At 45.5% G+C, this 27,458-nt stretch overlaps 1 protein-coding gene across 1 annotated transcript in view; it reads left to right on the top strand.

Moving 5' to 3' along the window:
• Positions 1–232: 232 nt before the first annotated feature.
• CREB3L2 (cAMP responsive element binding protein 3 like 2) overlaps positions 233–27,458 on the top strand; it is a 128,728-nt gene continuing 101,502 nt past the window's right edge. The window contains exon 1 of the mRNA XM_003261390.3: positions 233–717. Within this exon, the coding sequence (XP_003261438.2) occupies positions 616–717 (102 nt within the window). The 5' untranslated portion in view covers positions 233–615. The remainder of the gene's footprint in view (positions 718–27,458) is intronic.

Genomic DNA, 27,458 nt, shown 5'->3' with positions numbered 1-27,458 from the left:
GTCTTCTATTGGTCCGCTGTAGGCGACAGCCGTCAGCGAGCCGCACTCAGACAGGAGGAGTTCCTCGGTGACGTCACAGACTTTCCCCGGCTACATTCCAAGGCGTGGGCGGAGACTTCCCGAGGCCTCTGCCTTTGGGGGCGGGACAAGGCCGAGAGTGAGACTTCTGATTGGGTTTTCTGGGCAAGGCGGATATCCGATTGGTCAAGCCTTGGAGGGCGGTGGGGCCGCAGCTGGGTCCTGGAGCAGAGCCGAGGAGCACTGGGGTGTCTCAAAGTTTGTGTCTGGAGCGGTAGTGGCAAGTGGGCTTGCGGCTAAGAGATTTTCCTGGGATGAGAGCGGGTCTTCTGCCTTCATTTTGGATGCACATCCCGCTTTAGCCCCGGCAGCCTTTGGTCCGGCTCGTGTCCCTGGGGATTCTCGGATCTCCGAGGACACCGGACGGGAGCGCTTGGCCATCCTCTCTCCGGCAGAGGAGCAGACGTTTGCTTTCCAAGTGCAAAACTACACACACGCGCGCGCACACACGCACGCACACGCGGAGAGAGAGGAACCTCGCCGGTCCGAGGCAGCTCCTGCGCTTAGCATCCTCGGCCCAGCGCGGCCCGCACCGCCATGGAGGTGCTGGAGAGCGGGGAGCAGGGCGTGCTGCAGTGGGACCGCAAGCTGAGCGAGCTGTCAGAGCCCGGGGACGGCGAGGCCCTCATGTACCACACGGTGAGGACCCGGCGGGCGGGGCAGGAGGGCTTTCAAAGCGGGGAAGTGTTGTCACGCGAGGAGCAGCTGGAGTCCTGGGAACCGGGAAGGCAGGGTTTGGGGCAGGGCATGGTCAGAATCAAGAGGTCCTGGGCGAGGTGTACTTTAATGTCTGAGCAGATGAAGGCGGGCAGCTGGCCCCTTTGCATTTCTCATGAGAGTGATGCCGCTTTGTATTCCTTTAACAATTCATGCTTTTTTCCCCTGAGGCTTTTTCCATCTGTAATATCATTTGCTGTTGTTAACAGTACTGTAATGCGGGAGAGGGAGTGTGTATTTTGAGAATAACATGTCTCCGCCTAGTTTGCTATTGATTTTTTTTTTGAGGTTTTCAAAAACTGGACAAGATTAAGTAGCATTTCCTTTTCATCCGTCTCGTATTCTGTCTTCCTCTCTCCCTCCCTTCCTCTTCTTTCATATTTATATTTTAAAAAGTACGTGTGTGGTGTGTGTGTGTGTGTGTGTGTGTGTGTGTGTGTGTTGAAAGGGGTCCTCTACGTTAAGGAGAAAGGCGGCTTTATTTGCCTTCTTAAACTGTACGACCAAGAAGTCTCCTTCCTCCCTCTTCAGAGGAAAAACCAGCAGAGGCGTATGGAAAATCTGAGACAGTTGCATATTTAAGAAAGGCTCTGGGGAAGGTGGGACAGCTCACCAGTTGCTTGTTCAGTCTTATACTAATGCCTCAGAGATCTCTTTGGGGATTCAACTGTCCCAGAGCACGCACATTTCTTTTAAAGTTTTTAATGTCAACTTTTTGGTATTAAGTTTGCAAAATGAAATTTTGTTTTCAATAGCCAGCACTGATCATAGGACTTTATGCAAGATCTCTTTGTTTGATTCTTATCCATGCAGATGTTTGTAATGGGGCTGGGGCTGGGGTGAGGGGGGACACTAATGAGAAAACCACTGGAGGCTTGGCTGCTTCCCCTTCAGGCTTTTTTAATGGGGTCAGTACCAAGATATTTGAAACTTTTGCAAAATGGCCTGCAGGCTCCACCTCTTTGGCCTTTGCCTCTGGCTGACGTTATTTTGGGACAAGGAATGAGGGCCTCCCTGCTGATTCCCACCGAAGTATTTGTGGTGGCTGAGAGTGGCTTGTTTAAAAAAAATGCAGAGTGCAGGGCTGAGAGGGAGTGGTAGTTCATGCTGGGGCAAAAGCCAGATGTTCAGTGTGATCTTCTGGGCTTTGCTTGCTGAGCCTGTCCTGGGGACACCGTGTGGGAAGCACGGGGGTTGGGGTCCCAGATGTGCTTCCTGTCGTCAGTAAAGAACTTGGAGTATGTTGGTCCTCAAATATCTTTTGATGATTGGGTGCTCCAGGAGTTTCTACTGACAGGCTACATTTTATCCATATGCAGAGGGGCAGCCCTTCTCTTTTGTTCTTGAAGTATTCTTTGGCCGTAACAGTGTCTCATCCAGCAGCTGCAATGCCACAGCTAGGGGATTGTCTTTCAGCTGGTGGGATGAATTACGCACAGGCATCTGTCTACCTTGCTGTTCCTTGGCCCTGTAGCTTGCATTTGTGAGTTCACAGGGAAGGGTGCGAGATGCTACCTGTGACTGTGGCATTCACTCAGGGAAGAACCGCTTGGACTGGCTCTAACTAACACCTTATGCACAGTTTCAGGGAGTAGAGGCCTTACATTTGCTTTGATATTAACAGCCCAGTTTTTCTGTCATTGTGATAAAATAGGAATGTGTGATTATTTTTCTTTTAATTCTATTTTTAAAAAATGCTTATTATGTCCTCTACTTAAGTACATGTCTGTTGTGAACAGCTCATTCCTATAAAATGCTGCTCATCATTGCTGCAAGTCAGTGCAACAAACTGTGCATATGAATTACTGTTGAAAGAGGTATTGGTTTAGCAGCACAGATGATTGGGTTATATTTCTCTCAAACTAAGGGACATTTGGGAGAGGTGGGGAGATAACTTTCCCATCTGTTTCCTGAACTCTGTTAGATATCCAGGGGCAGAGCTGTTTGTTACTCTAGCTGAATCTTTATGTAGAAAAAGGATGGCCTGATTATTCATTGAGTCAGAGAGATATTCGTTCTTTCGATTAATATTTGTGGAATATATAAAGCACTTGGAAACATGAGTGAACAAAAGCAGACAAAAATCCCTGACCTCTAGAAGCTCATATTCGTGTGTGTGTGTGTGTGTATGTGTGTGTGAGTGTGTGTAGGGGAACATAATAAACATAATAAAGAAGTGATTATGTTGGATGAAATAAGTGCTATGGAAAACGTGTAAGTAGAACAAGGTGAGGGGATAGACAATACAAGGTGGAAGAAGAGCAAACTATGGGATTGAACTGAGTGATCAGAGCAAGCTTCCCACAGAAAATGGATCTGAACAAAGATTGGAAGGAGGTAAGAGTGTTAGCTCAGCAGGATGAAAAACTAGAGCAAAGGCCTAAGGTAGGTGTGCATTTTCATGAGCCTGTGTTAATATCATGTATTTTAGATTACTCATTTTGGTGAGTTATTTGTCTTATAAACTCTGGGTGCTTCTGAGACACCAGTGCCTGTTTTGGGAATGATTTAGTAAAACTTTCCAAGTTGAAGAGAGCCTGAGGGGAGGGTAAGGTGCAAATACGAGTTGTGAGGGTGGTAAGAGATGATGACAGCTACCATCTATTGAGTGTTTATCATCCGAAAGGCAGGGCTGACCACATGGCCTGCCACCCATGCAGGGCCGCGGGGTCCACACTTGGTTTGATGCTGTGCTGTCACCATCTTGAAAATCTTAATTCTTTTTGAACAGGGGACCTTACATTTTCATTTTGCACTGGGTTTCACAAATCACATAGCTGGTCCTGCTGAAAGACATTGTGTCTAGTGCTTTACAAAAATTATGCCATTTAACCCTTGTAATGACCCAATGAAATGAGCCGTTTTTATTACTTTTATTTTACATATAAGAAAAATGAGGCTTAGTGAGTTTAAGCCACTTGACTCAGTTCCCACAGCTATTTAGTGATAGAACCAGGATTCAAACCCATGTCTGCCTGCCTACAAGTACTTGCCTATCAGGCTGTCTGGGTGAAGAATCCTGACTTAAAGAAAAGGAACTGTCATAGAGGTTGGGAGAGAATGATTGGAATATAGGAACTGCTGAGCCTGAAAGCAGCTAGTATTTAAATGAGGCTGACAGTGGCAGCCACCAAGCCTTCCTAGTGAGATCACTTTTGTTGCTCTTACTAGGGATTTAGTTACTACATGCATGATTGCCAATGCTTTGTTCTAGCAAACCTGTCACGTACTTGATTTAAACAATTTAGAATGTTCAAGTTACCCAAGGCTGAGATTATAATGTTTCTCAGGAGCCTTCTGGAGCAATGTTTTTTTTTCATTTGGTTAGTTATGAAGACATCTTGGTCTACAAGGACAAAGGCAGATAGGTTCAAAGTCTACAAAATAATGAAGCATATGGATAGGGCAAAGATGGATTGATCATTAGATCCTGAATTGCTAAAGCTCTGGGCTTCCTCTTGAAGCTTAAAAAATTGTTTCCATACAGATGATGAAATGTTATTTTAATTCAGTGAGTACTGATTTTAGGAAAGCTGTTGCTTCAAGATGGAATACAGGCTAAAATTGGTTCAGAAAAGGTGGCGGATCTAAAAATCAGGAGAATATCTCTTGGGGTTCAGTACCGCCATGAGAAGAAACCTTGCCTCTTTCCCCAAACCTGCCTGTATGTTGGACATTTCTGCCATTTGTATTGTATTCCTGTAAGATTCTCTGAAAATTACTTTCTGGGAATTATCTGTGCTTTTGTAATTTATATTTCATTTTATTCTAGTCTGCACCCAGACTAGAGTGCAGTTGCTCAGTCATAGCTCACTGCAGGCTTAACCTTCCAGGCTCAAGTGATCCTCCCACCTCAGCCTCCAGAGTAGCTGGGAGTATCAGTGTGTGCCACCACGCCTGGCTATTTTTTTTTTTCTTTTTTTTGGTAGAAACGAGATCTCAGTATGTTGCCCAGGCTGGTCTCCCAACTCCTGGGTTTAAGGGACCCTCTTGCCTTGGCCTCCCAAAGTGCTGGGATTACAGGTGTGAGCCACTGTGCTCAGCCCCCTTTTGCAATTTAAAGAGCAAAATAATCTATAAATTTTAAAATGTATTTTATATATATATAAACTGTATCTGGAAGGATGCTCAAGAAATGGATAATTTTTGGGAAAGCGGTTTGGGGAAGTGGAAGTCAAGAGATGAAGGGAAGCATGTCTACACACTATACCTGTTGGTACTATTCAGATTTTTACCTCTTGACTGTGTCTAGAAAATGGAAGAAATACAACTTATAGGCACCATGTAAAACTGGACTAGAGGTAATTTTCAACCAAGTGTTCTTGGGGGAAAAAGGGAGCTTCAGTACTATATAGAAACTCAACATCACTCAAGGTCAGTGGAGGCCTTGGATGAAGAACAGGGGAAGTGGGAAGGCCCTGTGGAAAGAGACTTTAGGGGGAGAGGTTGGCAGGGCGTTTGCCTATGATAAACATCAAGATCTTGATAATGTTCTCCTTTTTTCTATCTCAGTTTAGCCATCTGGAAAATAAAACAATTTTTGCAATTTTCGCCATGATTATATCCTTTTAAAAAAGTGTATAATAAAAACTAAGTCTTTGTGAAAGTAACAACAGAAGTTCTGCTTGTTTAAAATGCAGAATTCCTATAAAGCCAAGTTATTTGTAAAATCAGTTGGTGGTTATGCTACTACAGTTTTATATCTGGTTGGTTCTTCAAGTGAAACTACTGGTCCCAGACAGTGGTAGGTAGGGAGTTGGGGGAATATTTGACCTGCCTGGTGTCCAGATGGAAAGGCCATCTGGCTTCCATGTCTTACTGAGTGCTGAAAAGGAGTTGGCGGATCTCACACACGGTGTGGTTTCCTCTTCCTCCCGCCTGGCCCGGAGAGTGATATGATTTCAATGCGATATTGAAGCTTTTGGTTTGATGTTCCACTTTGGAGTCAACTCCTAGGGTTGGCCCCAGGCCAGGTTCTGAAGGGGGACCCGGGTCCTCACTGGCTGAGAATGTTATTACTTATGGTCACATGACCTCCACAAGCTGAATAAATGTAATGAGTTCTAACGGGAGACAGAATTGGGAAGTAAGTATAATTTTTGCAGACCCTTGTAGTACCTTTCAACATTCTCACCCCTTTTGTGTTCCCCTCCTTTCTCAGACATCAAATGTTCACTGTAATGTTCTCTTTCCAATTTCTTCTCTTCAAATTTTGCTGTCAGGAAAGATTTGATAAGCTTACACTAGAAATTTTAGTGTTAGTAAGATTTAACATGTTACCCCTAAATGGGCATTTATATTTAACAATAATTACTTCAGGTCAAAAGGATGAATCTCTACTTGGAGAACCTAGGGCGAAAGCCAGGTAGTAGTGGGGGAATATTTGGGGAATGGGAGAGGAACCCTCACCGCCCCTCTATTATTTCATAATGTGGCTGTTATTCATAAGGCAGCCTTGTTTATATGTTGCTAATTTGTCTGTGATCTAAAGGATTTCCCTTGGCTTAGCAAAAAATCTTTGACAGATTATTTTATTGTGTCTGAAATTGTTCTCATGATAGTAACATTGGTTGGGAGGTGGTAGACATAGGCACAGTCCTGAAAGATGAGAGGGCAGTACAGAGTTTTACATTTGCCCTTCTTCTCGAATGATCCCTGAGTTATAGTGTTCATGGGAAACAGGGATCTGTGATGTGACATTGCTTTGGAAGGAGTTATAAGGTATAGCATCTAGATTAATAATTGAATTAATTACAGTGCTTGCAGCTAGAAGTAACTGAAAATGAATTCAGATCGGCTCATACGGTAAGTAAATTATCTCGTGTTGCAAGAGGTTTTGAAATAGAGCCCCTGGCCGGGCGCGGTGGCTGACGCCTGTAATCCCAGCACTTTGGGAGGCCAAGGCAGGTGGATCACAAGGTCAGGAGTTCAAGAGCAGCCTGGCCAAGATGGTGAAACCCTGTCTCTACTAAAAATACAAAAATTAGCCGGGCGTGGTGGCGGGCGCCTGTAATCCCAGCTACTCGGGAGGCTGAGGCAGGAGAATCGCTTGAACCTGGGGGGTGGAGGTTGCAGTGAGCCGAGATCATGCCACTGCACTCCAGCCTCGGTGACGGACTGAGATTCTGTCTCAAAAATGAAAAATAAAAAAAGAGAAAAAAAAGAAATAGAGCTCCTTGTTTGGCTGATTCAGCAGTTCCTCAGTGTCCCCATGGACCTTGGTTCTGCCCATGTGCAGCTTTCATCCTCAGGCTGGATGTGTGATGGACATAGGAGTTACAGGTGTTACATTCAAAATGACAACATCCACAGGAAGAAGAGAAGTTGTCTCTTTCTTGTGTCCCGTTTTTAGAATGGAAGAAAGTTTTCTTAGTAGCCCACTAGCCGATTTTTCTTAAAGCTTTATTGGTAAGGATTGGGTCATATGACCGTTCTTAAGCCAATGGCTGGAAAGGAGAATGGGATTTATATTATCAGTTTAGATTAATCATATGGGGATGGAGACTCAACCAGCATGACCATTGGGATCATTAGTAAAATAGTCTGAGTTAACAATTCTTTCCTTAGTCAAAAGGTATGTTTCTTTTCTCATGAACATGGGCTAGCAACTAGAAAATTTAAAATTCACAGTAATTTGCCCTGGGCGCAAAACAGTAAACCCAAGTACTGTGCCACTCGCAGAGTTCTTTTGTTTTTCGTTTTTAAATAGAGACAGAGTCTCCTTATGTTGCCTAGGCTGGTCTTGAACTCCTGGGCTCAAGGGATCCTCTGCCTCGGCCTCCCGAAGTGCTAGGATTACAGGCATGAGCTATCATGTCCGGCCCAGCAAAGTTCTAAGAACATTATTTAGCTGTGCTACCAATGCCCAGTGAAAGAAGACTATAGATGTAGAAATAGCCTCTTGAAAGTGCAGGGAAAGGCTAAGGAGGAGTGGGAGCCAGGAGGAGATTATGGCTATGTCTTGACTCACTAACTAGGAGATGGAGAATTAACTGTATTATCTGGACTCTTGGCATCAGAGTAGAATAGCAGGGCTGGAGGTAGCTAGCTGAGCCTGTAATCATGCTTACCATGCAGGACAAGAATGATTTGTTCTGTTTGGGATCGACAGCAGGTGGAAAGCTAAATGCCATTTTTCAAAGAAGCTATTTTTCCAGTTGCATATGGCTGTTCAAATATTGATGAGGCCACATGTACCTGTCTGCAGCTAAAACTGCCGGCCTCAGCCTGACATGGCTCTACGCTGTCTGGTGACTCTCTTGGGGCAAGCCTTAAGCCTTAGCTGGGCATTTGGTAGGGTTGAGGCCTATGGTTGCAGGGCATCTGAATTGTCCCAAGTGAGTGATCTTACGAATGAGGGAGTGCTGCCCTTGTTTTCTGCCCCTGTGGAATCAGGATGGAAAGGAAATGATGAGACCCACTGTCTCTGGATCAACCTTGAGCCTATTTCTCCTTTTCCGTGCTCAGTAGATGCTCTCTGGCCCTTCTAAATGAAGTGCTAAGGGATCTTGATTTTTCCTTGAATCGAATTGTGTAGGTTATTCATGAGGCACATGGGAGAAGATGGGCCATTTTATCTATGGGGAATGTGAGACATAGACCCGTAGAGAGATTTGCTCAGCACAAGTTCCTTGAGGACAGGAGACATGACTGTCTCTTCTATACCCTCAGGTCCTTAGTCAAGTGCAGGATGCCCAGAGAATCGTAAGTGCTTGATGCATAGTTAAGTAGAGTGAGGCAGTCCTGGAAAATGGATAAGCTGGGTGGCTTTGGCCTGTTTATATATATTTTTAAAACTCTGGGCAGGACGTGGTGGCCCATGCTTGTAATCCCAGCACTTTGAGAGGCTGAGGCAGGAGGATCGCTTGAGCCCAGGAGGTTGAGTTTACAGTGAGCTGTGATCACGCCACTACACTCCGGACTGGGCAACAGAGTGAGACCCTGTCTCAAAATAAATAAATAAATGAGCAAACAAACAAATAAACTCTGGATTCTTGTAAATGGTTTTGCAAATGTGAAAATTCAGTATAATAGTGACTTGGGTAATTCAGTGTCAGTATCTTTTCTTGTTTTGATTAGAGAACAAGATGGGCGTGGGGTGATTGAGTGACAGTCCCTGTTTCCAGTGGGAGTGGAGTTGATGGCGTGGTGGAAAGGGTGGGCTCTCAAGGCAGGCCATTTTGCTGTTGAGGGACACAGGCTCTCTGGTGACCTTGGATACATTACTTCACCTATTTGGATTTCAGTTTCTTTGCATGTCACTGCCTGACCCGTAATAGAAGTACTTTTCCAACCTATCCCCTAAGTCAAATGTCTTCTGTTTGAGAACGAGGTGTCCCAACCTTAGGAGTCTGACATCATTCAGAAAGTGGAGAGAGCCTGTCATTATTCTCTCTCATGCATCTTTATTTCCTCTCCTCTCCAGCTCCTACCTTCTGCTGTAAACACAGGCCTCTGCCTTGAACACATGTTTGCCAGATGCTCCCTCTTACTCATTTCTTTTCTCTTGTTTACTGCCAGGTTTTCTCAAGTGCGTGGTCACCAGCCACGGCCTCCATTTCCTTAGTCTCTACCCTGTATCTTCTGCCCCCTGGGTCCTACTGCTCAACCTCTCCCTGGCTGCTAAATCCAATAGTCTTTTCTCTGTCCTTACCTGCAGGGCCTCATGGGAATATTTGGCAATACTGACCACAGGATTGTCTCATAACTCGTTTTTGCTTTGGCTTCCATGACACGCTGGCAAGCTTAGTTCTTCCTCCTTTTCTGGCTTCCATACCACCTGTTAAATGTGAGTATTTGGTACTTGGCCTTCTCTTCTCTCTGTATGTTCCCCTGGGCTGCACTGTAAACTTCAGTGCAGCTGGTTCTCAGTTTTTTATACTTGTCATTTGTCTTTTGATGAAAAGCAGATCTTTGGAGTTTGACTCAAGCCTGCTAGGTCCACCTGAGCCGCGGAACAGCTCTGGCTGGGTAACCCTTGAATTTTCATGTGTTTCTTGATGTGTTTCAAAGAAGAGCTGGGACGTTGATCCCTCTTATCGCTGCACCCATTTATCTCAGGGAATGTTTAGTGACTCAGCTCTCTTGCAGTATAAACCCAAGAGGAGCTCATGGGTCATTCCTGGGATTCAGCTGCTTCTACAGTCCGTGTCACTCATTAGAGGCAGGCTGTGTTTTGCCTAGACTTTTGCTTGTCCTTTGGCTTGGGAAACCCTCTGTGGCATCCTGTGGGGGTAGGTCTAATCTTTTCGACTGTGTGGAAGGTCATTTCAAAAGTGAGACATAACTTCTTAGACCTTGTACCATATTTTCCTCTTGTATGTACAGCTGCTGTGGGTTGTATTGCCTGCTTTTGAGTTGCTCTATTCTGATGTAGGTGTAATCTATTTACGTGAACTTTACTGATATTATGAAGAGCTTTGGGGATTTTTTTTTAAAGAATTGAGATGGGTTATTCTGAACCATCCATATTTTAATGCCTGATTCTTGTTAGAATTATTAACGGTAGTTCTTGGAAGAGAGTTTTTCTTTGGAGGATAAAGCTTTTTTTTTTTTTTTTTTGAGGCAGAGTCTCGCTCTGTTGCCCAGGCTGGAGGGCAATGGCGTGATCTTGGCTCACTGCAACCTTTATGTCCCGGGATCAAGCGATTCTTGTGCCTCAGCCTCCCGAGTAGCTGGGATTACAGGTGCCCACCACCATGCCTGGCTAATTTTTTGTATTTTTAGTAGAGACAAAGAGTTTTGCTGTGTTGGCCAGGCTGGTCTCAAACTCCTAGCCTCAAGTGATCCACCTGCCTTGGCCTCCTAAAATGCTGGGATTACAGGCATGAGCCACTGCGCTCAGCCGTGCCTTCTGATCTATGAACTCATCACGGTACAATTTACTTCACGTCTTTAGTGATCACTTTGTAAATTCTACATTTTTATTACATGATATCAAAATCCCAATGGCATTACATGTGTTATGCCCCTACCACTGAAGAATCTTTAAAAAATAAGCTATTTAAGGCCGGGCACGGTGGCTCACGTCTGTAATCCCAGCAGTTTGGGAGGCTGAGGTGGGTGGGTCATGAGGTCAGGAGATTGAGACCATCCTGGCTAACATGGTGAAATCCCGTCTCTACTAAAAATACAAAAAAATTAGCCAGGTGTGGTGGCGGGCGCCTGTAGTTCCAGCTACTCGGGAGGCTGAGGCAGGAGAATGGCGTGAACCCGGGAGGCAAAGCTTGGAGTGAGCCGAGATCGTGCCACTGCACTCTAGCCTGGCCAACAGAGTGAGACTCCGTCTCCAAAAAAAAAAAAAAAACTAAAAAACTATTTAAAACAACAACAGCCACGATGACAGTAGCACCAGCAGCATTCAGTGGATTGTGTATTTCATTTGGGCAATTCAATTGGCAGGTGTAGTTTTGCATTTTGTAGTCTGTTTTCTGACTTAAAACTTTGTTTAAGTGAAACCCAGACAAAATAAAGAATGGAAAAACAGAGAGACCCAGAGGTAGGAAACGTTTTTTTAACATTAGAAAAAAAAGTCCCTTCAGACTCCTTGGCAAATAAAAGGAGTCTGGGGAAAAAAAATCTGCAAACAGTTTCCTAGTTGTCTGAGTGGAAAATCCTGGTTTTTCACATTTCATATCTTGGAAATGTCTGAATAGTTTTTGTTTAAAGGGAAATTCCTTTTGGCTGAGAAAGAGCTTGCAGGATTCAAACTGATAGGGTGAGGTTTTTAGAAAACTTGGAGGAAATAGGATTTGTGATGAAAATGCTTTCTCAGTGGCCAATTGTGTTAAACCGAAATTTAAATCCAAGTTTACCAATCATAGAGTTTTAAAGGTTCAGCCATCAACTCCTTCCTTCCCCTCGCATCCTGTCTGCATGCATCCTGGGGAAACCTCTCACATAGCTGGTCCTTCCTCCAATTCGAGGAACTTAACAAGCTGCTTGTCTAAGCATGTGCGTCTTCTAGGCAGGGGATAAACATTCTTGACCTGTGGCTTTCCAAGTAGAGTAGGAAGGAAGATGTGTCATTAAATTATAAGTCATTAAATGCCTGATACATGTTTTGCAGGAGAGCTGTGTTCAAAGTATTTCTGTAGCAAAGTGGATGGAATGACAAATCTGAAAGGGGTGAAGAGTTGGGGAACACTTCATGGAGGAGCAAGTGATATTTGCAATGGGTGCTGAAGTATACATAGGAGTTCACCAGGCAGTGGGAACAGCAGGTACAGAATAGGAACGTGTAAAAAGTCATGACTGATCCTGGGAATCCCAAGTCATTTTATGTAGTTTGAGAGTAGAGTGCTCTATGGGGAGTCTTGGGAGATACCACAAGATCATGAGAGGTTTGTGTGCTTGGCAAATGACTTGGACATTCTTTTGTAAGCAGGAAGGTGGGAGGCTTTTAACAAGAGAGACCGGACAGGAGCAGACATGTATTTTAGAAAGGATGGACTGGATGGCAGAATTGACAGTGGCAAGTTGATCTTCTGGCTGGCTATTTCATCCATGAAGTAGAACGAGATGCCATGAGGGCCTGAACCCAACAGGGAGGAGTAGATGAATTCAAGAGAGGATAGGGGAGGCTGGACTGGAGATGTGATTACAGGGCATGAGGGCTATGGGAGACTTCTTGTTTTCTGGCTTGGCAGGCTGAGTTGACGGTGTTGCCATTGACCTCGAATGGGAATATTTGGAGGGAGGATGAGTTTGGCAGGGAAGATAATGAGTTCACTTTCAGGCACAGTAATTCTGATGTACTTGCAGAACATTCACAGGAGCGACACCTAAAGGGCATTTGGAAACTTGGGTCTGGAGTTCTGGAGAAAGGTCTGGACTGGAGATGTAGATTTGGGTGTTAGGATCCTGGTGAGGGATTAGTGAAGCCAATAATCCATATAAGATAGTCCAGAAAGGTTAGAGTGAGAGGGAAGAATGTGAGAGAAGAGCTGAGAGTGGAGCCCTGGGGGCACCGGAAGGATTGGCCAGGGAGAAGACCCTACAGATAGAACCCAGAAAGAATCATCAAAAAAAAAAACAAAAAAAAAATGTGGAGAAAAGCCAGGAAAATTCCATCATAGGCTCCAAAATAGGGGAGAGTCGCTACAGAGTGGTCAGTACAAATAAGGGTTGAGTGTGCTATTCAGCTGACCGCCGAGTCCCCTGAGGACTTACTAGCATGTTAGCTCAGGGTGGTGTCTGTGTCTCTGCAGCCTCAGGTCTTCTCTGTAGCAGACCTGTGTGCATGGGATGTGGCATTCTGCTGGGAAGGAGAGGCCTGGTTTCCAGGCGAGAGCACGAACTGCAGAAGGCCAGGAACTCAGAGTAAATGGACAAAGTGTAGAACACAGCGCTGCCTCTTTTGATTTTTTTGGAAAAAGATTAATATCAGTCCTCAAAATTGGCATTGGAGACCATCACTGGTTCATTGGTGCTTGTGTAGTTTTATGAGGGTCCTTTCTTTCTTTCTTTTCTTTTTTCTTTCTTTCTTTTCTTTCCCTCCCTTCCTTCCTTCCTTCCTTCCATCTCTCTTTCTCTTGCTTTCTTGCTATGTTGCCCAGGCTGATCTTGAACTCCTGATCTCAAGCCATCCTGCCCCCTCCACCTCTCAAAGTGCTGGGATTGCAGGCGTGAGCCACTGAGCCTGGCCTCTGAGGGTCCTTTCGTCATTCTTCTCTCCAGATAAGTCCATCTATCTCTGGATGTCCTTCCTATCGGCTGGATGGAGTTTGTGCATGTGTCTGTTTCGTGACTGTGTCATTTGCAGTTCTTAGTTTTGGGGCTTTGCAAAAGGATAGGCTTTGTACTCATTATACCTGTTCAAGAGTGTTGGGATTCACCACATGACTCCAAGGTGAGTCTTTTCCTCTCTTTATTCTTCTGACTCTTCCACTAAGGAAGTATCAGGTGGATCCACTGAATGCCGAAAATGAGTTTGATCACAGAGGCATCAACAATATTCAAGTGGTAGAAACATAGAAACAAGCCCCAATTGGTTCCATTTTTGTATGACATAATAATAAGGACAGGTGAGGACAAATCGCTTTGTAATAAGAATATGAGCCTGCAGAAGGAACATTAAGTAAATAATTGTAGCTTCAAAGAAAATGAGCAGCTGCTAGCAATGCCCAGGTTTCAGGACCTGCAAAGGTGCTCTGGCCAGACACATCCCTGCTCCCCTCTTATGCCTCCCATGTGCCTTGGCTGGATTCTGGGTTCTGCCCTTGCTCTCTGTTTCACTGAATCTCTGTTCCTGTCATGGCCCTCAGGCCTCCCAGGGGCATGAGGAACAGGGGTGGGAGGAGGAAGCCCTTCAGCTGGGCCTGAGGTCTGGCACGTGAGTACTGAGGACAGAGGTGGGTGCAGAGGAAGGAGAATTCTGCCTCAGACTGCACAGGGAGGAAAGGGCCACCCTCCACAGCCCAGAGCAGAGCAGGCTCTTTGAAGGAGACACAGAGTTTAGGATTCACTCCACAGTTTAGCTGTGTGGTGAATTAAATGGGTTTCTGAGGCCTGACTGGGAAACAGATGACTTTTTATCACATTATGTCAATAACAAAATGTCTTGTGAGTTTGAACCACCCGTGTTACAAACTTTTAAAAAAGGTAGCGAAAGGTGTGGTGGCTTATGCCTATAGTCCCAGCTACTTGCAGGAGGCCGGGGTGGGAGGATCGCCTGAGCCCAGGAGGTTGAGGCTGCAGTGAGCCATGATTGTGCCACTGTACACCACCCTGGGCAACAGAGCCAGATCCTGTCTCTCCAAAAACAGAAAGCATTTTAGAGCAGTTTTACGTTCACAGCAAAATTGAGCAGAAATACAAAGTTCCCGTATACCTCTTATCCCCCCAGCACACAAAACCTGTCCCACCATCAACATCCTGCTATTACAGACTTTTGGCATATGGATTCATAAGCTGGGGTCACCTGTGGCAGCTTTTGATTTAAAGTTAATTTTTAGAGATTAGTTACAGATAAGCCTCCCTTTGTAGTCCAGCAAAGAAGCCAGATTGGCCACAAAAGCCTTGAACACCGAAGACTGTATCCTGTTTTTTGTTTTTTTGCTACTAAAAACTTATTCAAACGACTAGGCACAGACCTGTAGATTTCAGTACCATTAAAAAGTCATTTCCCTCCCTCTTTCCATTTACAGATGACTTAGGCAGTAGATGTTATCCTTTGGAAAGAGATGGGATCTAGTGAGGAAACAGTATATATTTTTTTTGTAACCAAAGAACCTGACTCCGATCTTTGTAGTTTTGACTTTTTACTTCCTACCCCCAAATGGTATTCATTTCTGAGGCACTGCCAGGAATTGTTTTTCTGGTTCAACTCTGGGTTTGCAAGCTTTCTCTCCAGGCTCTCCTGCAGCCCAAGACCCACGTTGGAGCCGCTGGGAGAGCTGGGGCAGTGGGCTGAGGAGGCCAAGGCCCAAACCAGCTGCAGGCGAACAGCTGCAGCACAGCTATGATGTTATCTGCATGGTGCAGTGGGGCCGCCCTTGGGCTTGGAGCATCATGTTCTAAGGCAGTCTTCACAGACACGTTTTCTTGTGTGGTAAGAGAGGAGCAGAAACATAGCTGCCAAAAAACCATTTGGTTTCTCAGCTGTGTTTACAAGCTGAGGAACATGAGGCACATTGAAACCCAGTGTTTCCTTTTGACTGAAATACAGACTTGTAGGAGGACACTGAAATGAGGGTGGGATGGCTGGGTAGATGGAGCATGAGGAAGTTTCAGCTTCTTATTCCTACCTTCTCAGTTTCAGTGGTGGGATTCGGAATGTCCTCTTGTCTGCAGATTGCTCAACCACTGGAAAAGGCAGTTGGTAGGAGGAGCAGGGATTTTGCAGTCAGCACGTCTTCATAGCCCTTATCACCACTGGCAAATGATTTCTTTAGTGTCCCCGAGCCCTGCTGTCATGGCACTCATGGAAAATGATGATATCCACATGGTGCTGTGTGTCAAAGTAACGGATGAGGCTAATCATAGTGGGTGGAATCCATCTCAGGGGTGCAGTCGCTCCAGCCTCTGCTGCCAACTTGCCCTCCTTCCCAGTCCCATGGAGCTGGGGCACTCCCTGGCATACCTGTTGGGAAGCCCTCATAAGTGTGCTTGTCTGTTTTCTCCTCTAACAAAGTGGAAACACCATGAAAACAGAGACTTTGTTTTATTCACTGCTGTTTATCCCCAGCTAACAGAACAGTGCTGAGCGCATGGTAGGCGTCCAGTAAAATGTTTGGTGAATAAATGGATGAACAAATGAATGAGTCTAGGCTTACAGTCTGGTTCTGGCTGTCCCTACTGTGAGCACCTTTCTGAGACCGTTTCACAATGCCGTGGTGGAGGAAGATAAATGACACGACATAAGTAAAGTGTCACCATGTCTGGTATGTGGCCATTAGATGGGTGATATTAGGTTCCTTTCCTTTATTTATTTATTTATTTTTTGCTCCAATAATTTCTGAGAGGCCTAGGAAGAAAACTTTTGCTGCATTCTGAACTCACGGAGAAAATGAGTAAATAGAATAAGACCTCTGAATTGTGGCCTGATTGTGAAAAGGTATTTAGGGAAAAAGACCCGAAATATTTCTTCAATTCTTACCTGAATCCTCTTAGGTTCGATGCCTGGTATTGATTTGCATGACTGAATTAACACTTCAAATTTTCAGGCACCTGCTTCTGAGGAACTGAAATGTTTGTGTCAGTTTTGAGGGGGTGGGTTGGCAGCAGGTGTTAGCACTCTTTAAGTTACAAGAGGGAAGACAAGAAGGGGACGGCTTGTTCCGTGCGCCTGCCATTTCCTGAAACACCATCTATCACTGGACATTGAGGTCACTTACGTCATTTTTTCCTAATGAAAATAGTTTTTCTGGGGCTGATTGTGACCTGTTTAGGGGTCTGTTAACAGCAGGAAAGTGAGTAAGGGACAGCAGGATGCCACTGAGCAGCCCTAGTAGGGCTGCTGCCTGCAGTGTCAGGGACAAGCTGAAGGGCTTTCCATCCGTGAGGCCTGGGGCTTCCTGGCAGAGCACCTTTGGAGTGCTGTTGATACGCTGCAGCAAAGGCGTTTAAGCCACATCCTCTCTCTGACCTCTGGCCTGAACTGCATCTAGCCTTGGCTGTTCCCAAGCAGTTGATGTACGTGTTGTTGAGCGAGAGAACCTCTCTGAGTCCTGCTTTCTTGAGAATCAGGTTCTAAGTTGCTCTCCTGTGCCTTCCTTTTATCTGGGCCAACCAGCATTTTATCAAACAGAGGTTATATGAAGATTCTGGCGTGTGAAGGGCCCCTTTCCGCCTTTCCATAATGTCTTATTATTGCTTTGGCAATTTCAGTAGGTCTTTGAAGAGGGAGCTGACCGAAAACTGTGCCCAAATCTCAATCTCTCTTGCAAGTTAAGTTGCACATTTTTATTTTAAGTAAAAGCAAAAGAAAACAAACAAAACCCCCAACTCCCCACAAAACTCATTGCTGATAATGGAGTTCAATGAGAAAGAAAGAAAATCTTAGCTATTGAGGCTGACAAGCTTTAATGAGCTACCTGATGGTTCTTCTCTATTGGGCTACGTTACTGTAAAAGAGTTTGCAATTTGGGAGACTTTGAGACCTTTGATCTTTCATGAAATGCAGACTCCTTTCATGGAGAAGTTTATTATTTGGTATTTGCCAACTGAAAGAAAAATATCCTGGTAGGTAGATTTTCTTTCCCCATAGCGTTTTTTGAGGAACTATTATTTGACCCAAGTTTGCTTTTAGAAAAACCAAATAAAAAGCTGCAGCAGCAACAAAATAACAAGAATAAAAGTGTGAAGATGACAAGCTTATCTGTCACTTGGCTTGAGCATTTGGTAATTTAAACATGTAAGGGCCTATTTATCTCGTGAACCAAGCAGTCCTGAGCTAGGCCCTCCAGGGCTAGTGTAGTGCTTGATCAGGGCCTGTGAGGCTGTTTGTCACCTTTGTCCTCATGACTACAAGATGACTGCTTCACTTCCAGCCTAACATCAGCCTCACTGGTGGAAGAAAGTGGCAGGGCAAAGCAGAAAGGGTAGTACCTATATTAGGACAAGCCAGGGCTTTCTCTGAGGCCTCCAGCAGAATTCCCCTTAGGTTTCACTGGCCATCCCTAGCTGCAAAAGAGGGCAGGAAGGTGTGAGTGTGTTAGCTTAATACTTGCCACCCGGAATAAAATTGGTGTCTGATAGTAAGGAGGACAGGTAGGATGGATATTGAGTGGTCAAGCAGCAGTGTCCACCACATCCCAAAATAACATTTTCCCAAATTTATAGAATCCAAGGTCTGGTTGGGACCTGTGAGATGGCTGAGAATGACGCCTGCATCTCACAGATAAAGGAGCTACTTTATTTCCTTCTACTTCTATTCAGCGTGCCAAAAACCTCAGTGGCACTTTTTGGCACTTCTGGGTGTGGCTGCTCATCACCTAATCCCCAAACTGTGCCTGGAATGTGAGTGGGCCGAGAAGTTCCTTCACTGGAGAGCAGAGTGGCAGGGAGCAGGCAGTGTGTGGATGGGAATCAAAAGGCCTGATTGTGCTTTCTCAGGAAAAGCAGCTGGCCAACAATAATGACTGGGCCGCCCCTGAGTGCAGAACCTGGAATCCAGCCTTCTGGAATGAAAAAGCCATACAAGACTCAGTCCCTGCCCATAGGTGGAGTGAAGGCCTAGTAGGGCGGATGGAACAACCATAGGGGAGAGGTAAAGCAGAGAGGTATGTGAACAATGAAGAAAGGCCATAGCAAACGGAGTGGCCAGGCCGGGAAGGTGGCTTGGAGGAGTTGGCTTTGACCAGGGATTTGTAAAGGTCTGTTATTTGGTGGCTCACAATGGTGTGTAAAAATACTAATTGAGAGTCAGCAGCTTTGCCTGGTTGGAGCAATTTAACAACACCTGCCTGAAGCCTGCTGTGTTTTCTTTAGAAGAACAGCCTGAGTCAACAGTGCTTATGGACTCCTTAATGGATGCAGAGGGAGTATTAAGTTAGCCAGATTTATTGGAACATGCCTAAAAGACCACTAGCTCTGTACCAACGTTTCCTCTGAAGTTTCAGTCTCCATCCTCTCTTCCCTTCCCCACTGCCTGGTAGCTCTGATGTTGCATTTCTGCCCTTGCTTCTCCTGTTTAAGATTCCTTCTTCGAGGGCCCAGCCAGTCTCCCCAGTCCTAGGGCTGTGTGGTAGATAGTCCTCTGGAAGGCATTCACCGCCTTGTCATAGGGCCATGTGGTTGGTGGAGGAAGCAGAAATGAGGGGACTAGTGTTTCAGAGGCTCTTATGGCACACATGGGAACAGGTAGACTGTATTTTGGCATTGAGAGTATCTGGGTGTATTAGTCTGCTCAGGCTGCTATAACAAAATACTACAGATGGGTGATTTAAACAACAGGTATTTATTTCTTATAGTTCTGGAGACTGGGAAGTTCAGGATCAAGGTGCTGGCTAATTCTATTCCTGGTTAGGGCTCTCTTCCTGGCTTGCAGATGGCCACCTTCTCACCTTCTCACTATGTCCTCCTGTGGTAGAGATAGCATCTTTCTTCCTTTTTGCTATGTCCTCTTCCAGTGAAGTTGCTAATCCCACCATGAGGGCAACATCCTTTCAGCCCGTTTAACCCTCAGGCCCAGTCTCCAGATACTGTCACATTGGAGGTTAGGGCTTCAGCATATGAATTTGCAGGTGTATTAGTCCGTTCTCATGCTGCTAATAAAGACATACCTAGGACTGGGTAATTTATAAAGGAAAGAGGTTTAATTGACTCACAGTTCCACATGGCTGGGGAGGCCTCACGATCTTGGTGGAAGGCGAAAGGCATATCTTACGTGGTGGCAGGCAAGAGAGAGCTTGTGCAAGGGAACTCCTTTTTATAAAACCATCAGATCTTGTGAGACTTACTCACTATCACGAGAACGATACAGGAAAGACCCACCCCCATGATTCAATGACTTCCCACCGGGTCCCTCCCATGACACGGGGGAACTGTGGGAGCTACAATTCAAGATGAGATTTGGGTGGGGACACAGCCAAATCACATCAGCAGGGAACACAATTCAACCCATAGCGCTGAGGGTTCACTAGAGTTTCATAAGGTTCCCAAGGACTCATGGCGGTGACCAGAGCAGTGTGTTTTCTACTGAAAGAAACCTGTGGGAGTTGAAAACCTACAGACTGAAGGTTCTTAAGCTGAGTTTATGGCCTCAAGAGGGTCTGGGAACTTCTGGAAATGCTCTTCAGGATGTCGTATGTGCAGTGCATATGTGCATCTTTCATCGCGTTTTCAAAAGGTTTGCTGACCTAACAGTGGTAAAAGCTACTGTCCCAGAGACTGTACCTCTAAAGTAGAGGCTGAGAAGGAACAGGTCTGTGCACAGTGGTGTCCACCACCAGCATCGCGTGTGCACGGGCCAGGACCCCCCCACCTCATTGTGCAGCCCCATCCCCCTGGAGCATTCCAGAGAAGCTCTGCTCCCTCTTGCTGCTGGGCACTAATTAGACCCTGACTGCTGGCAGGTGAGCTTACTGCCCAAGAACTAAAGAGAGAGAGCTCTTCCCTCAAAAGCTGCCCTGTGCCTCTGTACTCGGAACCTAACCCTTTGTTGAGTTCTTTTACTTTTTATTTTTGGAGCAAACTTTATTTTTGGAGAATACATGAAACAAGTGGCTATCTTACATCATAAACCGGAAAAACCACTGTGCTTATTAAAGACATTTCAGAGTATTCTCAAGATTTGGACTCAAAGCAGACAACAGTAGAAGCTGGCTTTTATGCCTCTAAATGGAGGGCCCTGGCCCCCACATTCATTCATCCCTCCTTGAGCTAAACCACTGCCTGCCCGGCTAACTGATCTCAAGAGCAGGGCTGGGACTCATGGGTATATATTTTTTGTCTGTGACTTTTTTCCTAGTTAATTTCTGTGGAGTCTGGACTGTTTTCTAGCCCTATACTTATTATTTTTTCTTGTTCTCTACTTCCTGGTTCTCCCACATGACTAATCCTTCTCTACACCCATGCTGAATTTTATTTGACCTCATTTGATATGTTTTCCCTAAGTCACTTCAGTCCTTTTTAAAACCTGGTAAACATGCATCCATTTTAAAAGCACAGGCCCTCATAGAATCTGGGTTTATCCTCAGGCTAGGTCACTGCTACCCCTGACAAGTCCCCAAAGAATGCAGGAGGCCTTTGCCATGCTCCACCTTCCTATTCTCCACCCAGGCTCCCTTTTCCTCCTCTCCTTTCTCTCCTTCTCTTTCCCTTTTTGTCTCCTTTGCTCTCCTCTTTCTTTCATTCATGCAGGCCATCCCCTCCTCCTCTGGGCTTTAACTCTGCCAGTGTTCCTAGAGCTTTGCTCAGTCCTGACAGGTGTGAGGACCTGAACTCAGGGCTTGGGATCTTGTCTCAGGTTCTCCTGCTTTATTGCAAGGATTCGGGGTCCTCAGCAGATCTTGGCATTCTGGAGGGTGTCGCATTATTGGTGTGCATCGTTAAGGGTCTTTGGAGGGGATTTCTGTCTGGCATTTGGAAATTGCAGAATTGACTTTCTAAATGTATGGAGTAGCTGGTGACAAAGGGGGGTCACATTGTGGTGGAACAGGGGCCAGTGCATCAATAAAGAGCAGGAGAGGCAAAGAGAGGAGCTGGTCACTCTTAGAAATCAATGAGGAATTTTGTTGATGGCCAGTGGAAAATTGTTTCCTAGTTTGCCTTTCCCACCTCCTCCCTCTCAGTTGAAATCCTGAGGACCTTCAGCCTATAGCTCTAGCAGCTTTGGAGCCTGTACGGAGAAATCCCATGTCATGTATTTTAGGAGCCTGGGCCACTGGTTGGGGAAGTCTGAAAGTAGGCCTGCTTTTTACAGGTGTCTGCAATGCTTGGGGTAAGCCCTGGGCACCAGCAAGTCTTCTCTTCCCCTTTCTCTGGTTCTGTTTGTCCAGGCCTGGGGTTGCCCCCCACCAGTTTGGAACCTTTTTAACTAAGCCTGTGGTCACTTGCGCAACTCAGCCTGGGTGACCACTCCCCTGAGCTGCCCCAGGCCAGGTGAACCCACTGGAACGATGAAGCTCCTGCTCTGCCCATCCCCACGGTCTAGAGCAAAGAGTCTCAGTCTTGGCTGCACATCACACTTACCTGGGAGCTTAAACAACTTTGATGCCTGGGTCCCAGCCCAAGAGATTCTGATTTAATTGGTTCTGGGATGAGGCCTGGGCATCAGGCATTTTAAAAGCTCTCCTAGTGCTTCCAAAGTGAAACCAAGGTGAGAACCGCTGGCTTGGAGTATGACTACTCAAAGCATGGTCCATGATCTGGCAACATTCATCTCCTGGGAGTTTGTCACAAATTCAGAATCTGAGGCCCTACTCTAGACTTTCTGAATTATAATCTGAAGATCCCCAGATGATCCATGTGCATGTAAAATTTGAGAACTGCTGGCTAGAATATTCTGCTGCCCCTCCCGTGAGGCTGATTGGACTCACCCATCATCCGCACGCACCAGTTACTGATGCCAGATCAAGCTAGATGGAGCCCAAGAAACTGATGTGGCCTCCCCAGGATCCCTTCTTGGGGATCCGTTCTACATCTGAGTTAGGCTCCCTGCTCTCTCCATTTCTGACTGATCCCTTTTATACCTGTCCACTCAGAAGTCCCAGCATGTCTCAAGGCCAGAGATCGAAAGAGCCAGGCAGTGCTCTTTGTTGTTGTTGTTGTTTTTTTTGAGACGGAGTCTCACTCTGTCGCCCAGGCCGAAGTGCAATGGCGCGATCTCGGCTCACTGCAAGCTCTGCCTCTCGGGTTCATGCCATTCTCCTGCCTCAGCCTCCCGAGTAGCTGGGACTACAGGCGCCCGCCACCATGCCTGGCTAATTTTTTTGTATTTTTAGTAGAGATGGGGTTTCACCATGTTAGCCAGGATGGTCTCGATCTCCTGACCTCGTGATCCGCCCGCCTCGGCCTCCCAAAGTGCTGGGATTAAGGTGTAAGCCACTGCGCCCGGCCGGCAGCATTCTTATATTAAAATAAGGACTGGTAGGACCAGTTGCAGCCTGTGCTTTTTGATGTCTTGGCCTGATGACCCGCCCTTGCTGTGCTTTATTTGGTCAGCCTGGCAGAGCCTGCCATCCTGACCCTGGAGGGTAGGAACAGGAAAATCAGGCTAAAAGGAAAAGTTTCAGGAAAGAAAATGGGTACAATATGCTAGAGCTGGGATCAATTAGAACAGAGATGACAGACACAAAGCACTCGTGTTCTTCCCTCCCTGTGTGTCCTGAACATGCTTGTTTTTCAACACAGATCTTTCCCCTACTGAGCTCAGACTTGACGCTAGTTCCTCTGTCAGTAGGGCACACCAGGCAGATATGGTCAATTACTTAAGATGCAACTATTTTGAAATTTCTTTTTCCCAGAGTAGCATCATTTACCGCTGTCGTTGTGAGTCTTGAGTTTTGTCCCACAGCTTCCAAGTTCTCAGATCACATCTCTGAGATGCCATCAGACCTTTGCCTCATCCCACCATGCATGGGGCCACTCTCTAGGCCCTCACAGGCAGTTGGTGAAATGAGTATGTGTTTCTCCTTGAGGTTTTCATCCACGGCTGTCTTCCACAGATGTTTCCTGAGCAGCACTCTGTGCCCAGTGCTGCAGTGGGCTAGGAGTTGGAAGAACACAAACTTAGTGGGGACTCAGCTGCCTGCCTCAGCTGCATCACTTACTGCCCTAGTCAGGACAGCCCCCCTTCTTCTCATTCACCCAGGGGGAATGACAGCACACTGAGTCACTCAACTTCTTGACCCCTGTGTCACTGCCTGACCAGTGTCTTACGTTCTTTTCCCACTCACCATTATTTGAAAACAATATGACATGACTTCCTAACCTTTACATCGTACCAGGCCTGCCATTGCCACCTTCCAGAACCACCTGCCATCTCGGTTGATTTGAGCTCAGGAGTCAGGCACGTGAAGGAGTGAAGCTGGTCAGAGACATCATAGGGAGGAGGAGGGACGGAGGGAATAGGAAAGTTCAGGACCTGCTTAAAGGAAGCAGCTGCCACTCAGCTCCAACAGACCCTTAGCATATAGGAATTTGGACCCAGTGTTTGCAGATGATCTGACTTCAAAAGATGTTAGAAATACAGATTTTATATGTGTGTAAAATCTCTTGCTTTATATATGACAGAAAATCTCTAGAGAGATATATAGAGAGTTATCTCTGTATATCTCTGTATAGAGAGTATATCTCTGTAAAGTTGTCCAGAAGTCAGGATACTTGCATTTTTGGGCTCCTTGTGCGCCATGGTCTCTGATTTGTTTTTATTTATCTTGGTCTTTTCTGCTTCATTTGTAAGGTGAAGTGATAACACCTATTGATTTCACAAAGCTGATATGATGACTAAGATTGTGAGGAATCTCTTTGGAAAAGGCTAATTGTAAGGCATCAAGTTTGAACTGTAAGGCACTGTTGGAAACTGCTTCTACCTTCCTCCCCTCCCCTCCCCTCCCCTCCCCTCCCTCCCCTCCCCTCCCCTCCCCTCCCTTTCCTTTCCTTTCCTTTCCTTTTCTTTCTTAGTCTCACTTTCTTGCCCAGGCTGAAGTGCAGTGGCATGATCTTGGTTCACTGCAACCTCCACCTCCCAGGTTCAAGCGATTCTCATGCCTCAGCCTCCCGAGTAACTGGGACTACAGGTGTGCGCCACCACACCCAGCCAATTTTTCTATTTTTAGTAGAGTCAAGGTTTCACCATGTTGACCAGGCTGGCCTCGAACTCCTGACTTCAAGGGATCTGCCTGCCTCAGCCTCCCAGAGTGCTGGGCTTACAGGCATGAGCCACCATGCCCAGCCCTACATTTCTTTTTAAACAAAACAAGATTTGTGGTTACATATGGTTATCTGTCTGTCTGTCTGTCTGTCTATCTATCTATCTGTCTGTCTATCTATCTATCTATCTATCTATCTATCTATCTATCTATCATTTATTGCCTTCAAAATGAAATTAATTTTCAAGGTTTGTTGGAAATGGCTACTAATGATGTAGTTAGATGCCCAGTGGATTATACCAAGATTCTTTCCTGAGTCACTATTTGTCATTCCTTTTTCCAAACCCTTGTAAGTATTAACTGTCCCCACAGTCTTATTTTATAATTGTTGTGTTGTTGCATAACCATTTCACTTGTGTGCTTTGGGTCTCTTAGAGGACAGACATGGAGATACTGCTAACCGGTAGCTTCTGCCACCTCGGCACTTTGGTTTTGGACTGTCTGGACTAGAAAATCTAGGCAGGGTTTATTGCTAATCCCACTTTCTTCCTTTTGCTGGATTTTGAGAAGCCCTACAACCCTATTTCCATGCAGACTTCCACTGTGGTTGGGAGGCAGAATAACGGGGGAGGAACCTGGGAAGGATGGTGGGAGGTACAGGGGCAGGGGCCGTGTTTAAGTGTGGAAGCTCAGGGGGTGTCTGTCTTTAGACCTGAATTTCGCCTTCTACAGCCTCATTTCTAAAGGAATAAAGGGAATTTTCTCTTTCCACCTCCCACCCCATTCCTTGGCCTTTGCTTCATTTGTCAATGGTTGGTGTTGTGTGTGAGTGTGTATGTGCAAGAAGATGGCAGGCTGCTGGCTGCGTAGCCTGTATAGCTTATGGTGTTCCTCAGGCTCCACCCACTGGCCTCTCACACTCTCTCTGGGCAGGGCTCATGGGAGGCAGAAGCATTCTCCCCTATCCCCTATCCCTTTGGTTGCACATTTGAATTACTTGGGGAGATTTTTAAAAAATACTAATGCCTGCGCCCCACTCAAAACTGACTAAATTAAAATTTCTGGAGATGGGGTGTAAGATTTTTTAAAATAGTCTTCAGATTGGATTTGTATTTATACTGAGGTCTGCAATTTACTCTGTAATGCATAAAAAATAAAGTGGGGTGATGGATGAATATATCAACAGGTAGGTTTGTGATAAGCAGGAACAATGAAATATTAATGGTGTTATTTAGGCAGTAGGCATATGGTATTCATTATAAAATTCTTTCAACTTTGCTCTGATTTGCATATTTTAAATTAGAATGCTGGGAAAAAACAAACATAACCACTTCTCCAGATGATTGTAATATGCAGCCAGGTTTGAGGATCACTGGACTAAAGGATAAATTAGCGAGTGGCCACCGCATTGAGGTGCTTAGGGCAGGAAATTTGGGGCTGATGCCACCCAAGGCTTGAGTGTGGAGGTAAGTGGAGAGGGACTACATTAGTTCTCTGGGTAAAGGGTGTTGAGTAAGCAGATTTTGGCACATGCCTGGTGGCTGGGTGGCCATATATTTAGGAAAGGGACCCCAAGGAGGTCCAACTGAGAAAGTAAGTAAGAGCAGACTCCTGGCTGATAAAATATCCATGTTGAACCCAATACTTGGTTAATCAGAGTTCTGAGGGCCATTGGGCCACATTATTAGCAAAGAGAAAGAGCTGTTTTTGAAAGATGCTGATTCCCTAATTGGAGATGATGTCTGCGGAACATCTGGTTCTTACTTACGGGATCAGACTCTTGGAGCAGAGAAACACTGAGGGTCATCTGGCTCAGCCTCCCACTCAGTGTCTTTCCCAGTGGCCTGAGCTGAATTGTATTGGATTTATGCAGCTGGATGGAATGATTCTAAGGTCAACCTTTTAAGGGCGAATCTACTTTGAATTCCAGAGAATGAATATAGTTTAAAACCGTTTTCCTAAAAGAAAAATAAAAGCTGTTTTATGCAAAGCTTGATCGTCTCTCTCTTTCCTGCTGTTTAATTAATTTATTTACTTCTTTTCTTTTTTAATTTTTAAATTTAGTTTTAGGCTCTAACTGAATCTTTCTTGCTATTTTACAATTGGATGTTGAGGTGCTGGAAGACGCAGAGAGCGTCTAGGAGAAGTATGTCGTGTGCTACTTGTGTTTTACTTCCCATGGAGTCATGGGTCCTAGTCCTTCCCGAAGTGTGCAGAATGAAGTCCCTTTCTAATGCTTTTAAGAAGTACAGAAGCAAAGGCTGTTCTGTCCTGCCTGTGAGGCTGGGGAACAAAGGACAAAGGCCCTTTAAAAAAGAGAGAAGGGGCGAGAGTCCTGCAGATGTGAGGTTGCAGTGTGTGTCAGCCTGCCTGGGAGCTGCAGCCAACTGATTGCAGAGGCCCAAATATGGGACTCATCTGTGGGTTCTGCAAGAAGAAATAGCCTGCTGGTTATGAGTAACCCTAAGTCCCCTTCTGAGAGCCTCTTGGGCTCACAGCAAATTCAATCTGTTCTCCTGGACTTTTGGAGCTTTGATATGGATTAAACTCCTCCTGAGTTCTATACAACTGATGGCCTTGTTGAGTTTGATCTATAGCTTTTAATGTCAGAGAAATATTAATTTCCATGCCCTTTCATCTTTTAGAGTAACTAATATTTTTATAATGCTTTATGGTTTATAAAAGATATTCATATGCCTTATCTTCCTTGATTCATGGAACTTTCTAAAAGGTCTGAGTATTTCAAGGCTTGATGCTAAAATGTCATCTCTTCTCATTCTGTAACTTTTTCTTGGGCAACACTCCAGTTGGCATCTCTATCATGATGGGCCCATAATTTATATCTTTAGCCTGGATCTGTCTCTAAGACCTGATTATCCAGTTGCCAGCTTGTCTCTCCACTGGACT

This window comes from Nomascus leucogenys, chromosome 13, assembly GCF_006542625.1.
Source record: "Nomascus leucogenys isolate Asia chromosome 13, Asia_NLE_v1, whole genome shotgun sequence".
In the NCBI taxonomy this organism is placed as follows: Eukaryota; Metazoa; Chordata; class Mammalia; order Primates; family Hylobatidae; genus Nomascus; species Nomascus leucogenys.
The sequence above is the reverse complement of the archived record's forward strand: the minus strand, read 5'-3'. Positions and strand labels throughout refer to the sequence as shown.